The sequence below is a fragment of the Ammodytes marinus genome, assembly GCF_949987685.1.
Source record: "Ammodytes marinus genome assembly, chromosome: 4".
NCBI classification, from domain to species: domain Eukaryota; kingdom Metazoa; phylum Chordata; class Actinopteri; order Uranoscopiformes; family Ammodytidae; genus Ammodytes; species Ammodytes marinus.
The window spans coordinates 265,266-271,531 of record NC_137233.1 but is presented as its reverse complement, the minus strand read 5'-3'; the positions used below and the strand labels follow the sequence as shown (position 1 = coordinate 271,531).

Sequence of the window (6,266 nt, the reverse complement as noted above, 5' to 3'; positions counted from 1 at the left end):
CTGGACCAGTTGGAACACGTTTCACGTCCATACATCTCTTTCATGAAAATACATATGCAGTTTTATCACTGTGTGTGTGTGTGTGTGTGTGTGTGTGTGTGTGTGTGTGTGTGTGTGTGTGTGTCTGTCTGTTTGTCTGAGTGAGTGCGTGAGTGGGTGAGTGAGTGAGTGAGTGAGTGAGTGTCTGTCCGTCTGTGAGTGTGAGTGAGTGAGTGAGTGAGTGAGTGAGTGAGTGCCAGTCCATACAGAAACACACACACACACACACAGAGAGCAGCTTTGGGATAAATAATTTAATGCAGTAACACAGTGTATATATATGTGTGTGTTCTCTCACTCACAACAGAAGGATAGAAAGACAAACTTCTCCTCCTTTACAACAGATAAAAACAGTTTCTGTAAACCTGTATATCAACACACACGCATGCTTTAATAGACGTACCGCTTTCATGTTAAAGGTGCACAATGTAACTTTTAGTGTGTCAGAGAAGTGAACATTTTCTAAGGTATATTCTCATAACTGAATAAACAAACTTTCCTCACAGGAAATTGTGATCCCTGGAACACTGTTTGAAGTTAGAAAGCTTCCTGAAAAGTTACTGTTTCACTGTTGTTGTTTACAGCAGCAGGGCCCACAGTTTGGTTTACAAACATATTCTAGTCTTACGTTTGGTTCCAGGTTCCTCAAAATAATTTGGTTTATGATGATAGAATTATTCAATACTAAGAATATGTTTAGTAAACTAACTGCAGGCTCTGTGAACGTAAACAAACCCCCCCTCCTCTAAAACTACACACTGCACCTTTAAATACACTGTTTATATACTGAGGAAAACACACACACACACAGAAAAAAATGGAACATTTCTGATACATTCGCTAGTAACGGAGCGCTGAGCCGGTCGCAAAATACACAATATACTTTTATATTTATCATGTCGCTCAACATCGCATGAGAACATTTGGAAGAGAAAATTAATTAAGATTTTTAACTTGTTTTCCTCTGTCGTCTGCAGAACACACACACACACACACACACACACACACACACACACACACACACACACACACACACACACACACACACACACACACACACACACACACACACACACACACACACACACACACACACACACACACACACACACACACACACACACACACACACACACACACACACACACACACACACACACACACACACACAGAATGTCGTCTGCAGAAATGATTTTTTCCTGTGTATCTACAGTATATCTTTTAATTGCATTCAAGGTTGAATAATGACTGTTGTTGATTACTCAAACTAATTGAAAAGTTAACTGTAAATTAAAAATATAAATTGGTTTTAGAATGACACTAAATACCAGACAGAGGAGAACAAACTAAACTTAATATTTTAATACATTTTCTCTTTCAAAGTTTCTGACACACGCTGTCATCAAATACAGAGTTAAAGGTGCAGTCAGTGATTCTGGAGAACGCTTGTTGTCAAAATCATTGAGTATCTCCTCATGATCTGCTACCTGTCTGTACATCAAATACACACTTTAAGGTGGAGTGTACTGTTTTCCACAGAACGTTTGTTGATATTTTAACTAACCGAGGCGTTATTTGACGCACGGGACACTGTGTAAACATGCCCAATTACAGAAGCTAGGCTGTGTATTAACACGGACATTTTTTTCAGCACACACACACAGTACAGACAGGTAGTGGATCATGAGGAGATATTCACGGATTTTGACAGAAAGTCATTTTGACAACAAGCGTTCTCCAGAATCACTGACTACACCTTTAACTTTGTGAAAACCTTCAGGTTCAGTGAAATGAAGATACAAAGTTACACATTCCTAAACAAGGACTGAAGAAAACAGCAAGTCCAAAACCTCACAGCCCAGTTTCTCCCAACGACAAAACACTGTCTCTTTAAACCTACAGCTGTGTGCGCGCGCGTGCGCGCGCGCGTGTGTGTGCGTGTGTGTGTGTGTGTGTGTGTGTGTGTGTGTGTGTGTGTGTGTGTGTGTGTGTGTGTGTGTGTGTCTGTGTGTGTGTGTTTTACTTGCCCTGACAGGTAGAGGTGATGTGTCCAGATTTTTCACACTCAAGGACACACTCCTCTCCTCGACTAATTTACTTTTATACTGTGGATGTGTTTGGATGCCTGTGGGCGGTGTGTGTGTGTGTGTGTGTGTGTGTGTGTCTGTCTCAGTGTGTGTGTGTGTCTCAGTGTGTGTGTCTGTCTCAGTGTGTGTGTGTGTGTGTGTGTGTGTGTGTGTGTGTGTCTGTCTCAGTGTGTGTGTGTGTGTGTCTCAGTGTGTGTGTGTGTGTGTGTATCTGTCTCAGTGTGTGTGTGTGTGTGTCTCAGTGTGTGTGTGTGTGTGTGTGTATCTGTCTCAGTGTGTGTGTGTGTGTATTAGGTAGTAGCAGGCTTGCTGTAATCTTCCACTCCAGTGATGGTTGCTTTGCAGAAGAAACAGTCTTTGTTGTTCATCAGATGTTGGTTGATACAAGCTCTGACAGAGAGAAACAGAGATGAAGGATTTAATATCAACAAAGAGAGAGAGGGAGGGAGGGTGAGTGTGTGTGTGTGTGTGTGTGTGTGTGTGTGTGTGTGTGTGTGTGTGTGTGTGTGTGTGTGTGTGTGTGTGTGTGTGTGTGTGTGTGTGTGTGTGTGTGTGTGTGTGTGTGTGTGTGTGTGTGTGTGTGTGTGTGTGTGTGTGAGTGAGTGAGTGAGTGAGTGAGTGAGTGAGTGAGTGAGTGAGTGTACCATATCATGTAACATGCATTTCATCAAAGAAATATTTTTTATATTATTTGTTCTGAACCAGAGGTGTGTGTGTGAGTGAGTGAGTGAGTGAGTGAGTGAGTGAGTGAGTGAGTGAGTGAGTGAGTGAGTGAGTGAGTGAGTGAGTGTGTGTGTGTGTGTGTGTGAGAGAGATTGGTTCATTGGTTTAGCAAAACAATACAATGAAGGTAAAGACAGATATGTAATCTTAATACAAGAAGTGATGTGGAGCACGTCAGGAACCCCTGCGCCTTTTAATGATTGTCCCTTCTGCAGGATTTGCGGGCAGTCCCTCCACACTAACACCATAATAAACCATGTGTGTGTCTGTGTGTGTGTGTGTGTGTGTGTGTGTGTGTGTGTGTGTGTGTGTGTGTGTGTGTGTGTGTGTGTGTGTGTGTGTGTAGACCACAGTAATCCATTCAGGTGCTGAGCTGGCAGCATGCTAAGCTAAATCAAGCGCTAGTCAAACTGAACATGAAATATGTATTGAAGGATCGGACCAGTCAGCACTCAAACAGCTGACTCACACATTCTATTCTACACACCTGGAATATTAACAGCGAAGAGTGTGTGTGTGTGTGTGTGTGCATGTGTGTGTTTTTATGTGTGTGTGTGTGTATGTTTTTTATGTGTGTGTGTGTGTTTGCATAAAATACAGTTTATATTGCATGTACCGTAGCATACAGTCAAGTGCGAAAGTTTGTGAACCCCTTGAACATTTTGGAATTTTATTTATTTTTACCAACATCACAACTCTATTCCTGAGATCCTCTGAGATTTGTTTCCCTTTTAGCATGTCTGACCTGTATGGGTTCACTTTGGTGAGCCTAAACTGACCTGGTTTTATCTCTGTTTTATCTAGTGCCACCCAATTTCTTTCCTAAAGATCTCTCATTACATTGGTCTATTTCATCAACCAATTTGGCCCACCTGATTGTGTCAACCTGCTCGATTTAAGCAATGCAGCTCAGGGTTCACAAACTTTTGCACATACAACATTCGTCAAATAATTTGTTTTATCTGTTTTAACAATTGATTTCTGGAAAAGAAAAATGTTGAATTGATAAACAAACATGTGTTATTTCATATAAAAAATACTGGTATTTATAAAAATGAATTAATAATGGTTAAAATAAATAAAATTCCAAAAGGCTCAAGGGGTTCACAAACTTTCGCACTTGACTGTATAACATGCATTTAATCAAAAAAAAATGTTCTGTATCATTTGTTCTTAACCACCAGTAGATCTTTAACTTTACTTGTAATATACATTAAATATGCATGTTTCTATGTGTGTGTGTGTGTGTGTGTGTGTGTGTGTGTGTGTGTGTGTGTGTGTGTGTGTGTGTGTGTGTGTGTGTGTGTGTGTGTACTTACTTGCAGGATTTGTGGGAACATGGCTTGAACACAGCGGAGATGGAGTGAGCGTAGCAAATCGGACAAAGATCTTCTTCACTCGTCGGCTACGAAACAAGACAAGAATGTTTGTTAAACTTTAACGATAAAAATAATAATAATGTCTTTTATGTTCCTTAATTTTGTGTGTGTGTGTGTGTGTGTGTGTGTGTGTGTGTGTGTGTGTGTGTCCTTTGTTAAAATGCCATTCCACATTTTTTTTATTATTTAAATCTTCATATTCCTTCAGCAATCCAGTTTAGCTCCAGCTTTTCAGCATCGAGCATTCACACGCTTTTTCAGGAGAATAAAAAAAGATACTTTTTTAATCCCTACTGGAAAATTCCTGTTCCCAGCAAACACATAAAGAGCCAACGATCATTTAAAAACAAATAAAAGACACAAAAGAACAAGGAATCACATAAAAATAACAATAAAAAACCAAATGGATTTCTTTCAAGTTGTAATTGCTTTTGTTGTTTTTATTGCTGTTGTTATTTTATTGTGGTTATCGCTGGTCATCCAGAGGACAGGGGAAGGATGTGTGTGTCTGTGTGTGTGTGTGTGTGTCTGTGTGTGTGACTTGATGCCAGAAATAACCGCATGTGGTGAGAAGGGCGACGTGTGTAGGACGAACTAGAAGGTCGTTGAGATACAGAATCCCAGGAGAATACTCAACTATGTGTATGTGTGTGTGTGTGTGTGTGCGCGCCCGTTTTTGCTCATTTTAAAGCCCTGATCAAAGCTGTTTTTTTTCCAACTAAGTTTCATAATATTTATGAACATTTATTTTCAATCAGATTTTTGTAAAAGCGTGTGTGTTTGTGTGTGTGTGTGTGTGTGTGTGTGTGTGTGTGTGTGTTATTGTCTTCATTTGTGACACCCAACTTTGATACAATATATTTATTTTCCATTGTTTTTTAATGATTTCTTTTTTGGGGGCATTTTCCCTTTATTAGACAGTTTGGAGAGACGGAAATGAAATGGTGCAGAGAGGGGAATGAAAGCTGTGATCATTGAGCTGAACTGCCTGTCACTGTGCGTCAGCAGACAGACAGGCACATGCATTATAATATAAAAGGTCAGAATCACTGACATGTGAAGGAGAGAAAAGAATGGAAAATGGCTTCCTCTCATTCTGAATTTGAAAGAAATTATTTAAAGCCTGACTTATTATTCCCTCTGTATATTCTCCTCTAGGCAAGGAGAGGAAAGGCAGGTTCATTTCTATAGCACAGTTCAGACACAAGGACATTCAAAGTGCTTTACAGGGGCAGTAAATACATATAGATTCGACATTAGAAAATGCATTTATGAGATCGTATAAACAAAGAGCGAAAGCGGGCAGACACATTGTAAAAAAAAAATATTATACGAAATTATAAAGCATTTTGCCCAAAAAGTATGTTTGTCAGAAGGAAAGAAGCTTTGTGGTATTTTGTGTGTTTTTAAGATGTTAAAAGGAAACAAACAGCTGTATTCCTATTTAAAGGGGCCGGCTGTGGTGAAGTGTGTAGGGCGGTCGTCTACTGGGTTACGGGGTCGGTGGTTGGATCCCCCGTCTCCCCGCCACATGTCCAAGTGTCCCTGGGCAAAGAGACACTGAACCCCACATTGCTCCAGATGGTTTAGAGAGCGCCTTGCATGGCAGCTACTGCCATCGGTGTATGAGTGTGTGTGTGAATGGGTGAATGTGGTAAGAAATGAAAAACACTTTGGGGCTGAGAAAATCGTATGAAAAGCGCTATATAAGTCAAGACCATTTAACATTTACCTTTTAAAGTTATAGTGCGTAACCTCCCCCCCCCAAAAGAAATATCCCAAGAAGAGCCCAAGAAATGTTTCAGTTGTTGATTCTACAGTACTGCTTAAAAAAACGTGGACGTACAGCAGAAGGTATAAAATCCATGAGCCATCACTGACATACAGAGACACTGTGTTTCTTTGAGCCATTGTGAGTTATTGATCTGCCCCGACACAATGTTTAAATTGGAGTTTTTTCTAAAGCTTAGAGCGCCATCGACCCAACGAGATGAACACACAGCTGGGAGATGACTGTTTGAAATCACATCAGGGACAA

The 6,266-nt window shown here is 40.3% G+C and overlaps 1 protein-coding gene across 1 annotated transcript in view; it reads right to left on the bottom strand.

Moving 5' to 3' along the window:
• Window positions 1-304: 304 nt before the first annotated feature.
• The window catches only part of rnf123 (ring finger protein 123), a 101,657-nt gene continuing 95,695 nt past the window's right edge, over window positions 305-6,266 (bottom strand). Inside the window, exons 40-41 of the mRNA XM_080025790.1 lie at window positions 4,169-4,254; window positions 305-2,516 (exon numbers count right to left, since the gene is read on the bottom strand). Coding sequence (XP_079881916.1) covers window positions 2,417-2,516; window positions 4,169-4,254 — 186 coding nt within the window. The 3' untranslated portion in view covers window positions 305-2,416. The remainder of the gene's footprint in view (window positions 2,517-4,168; window positions 4,255-6,266) is intronic.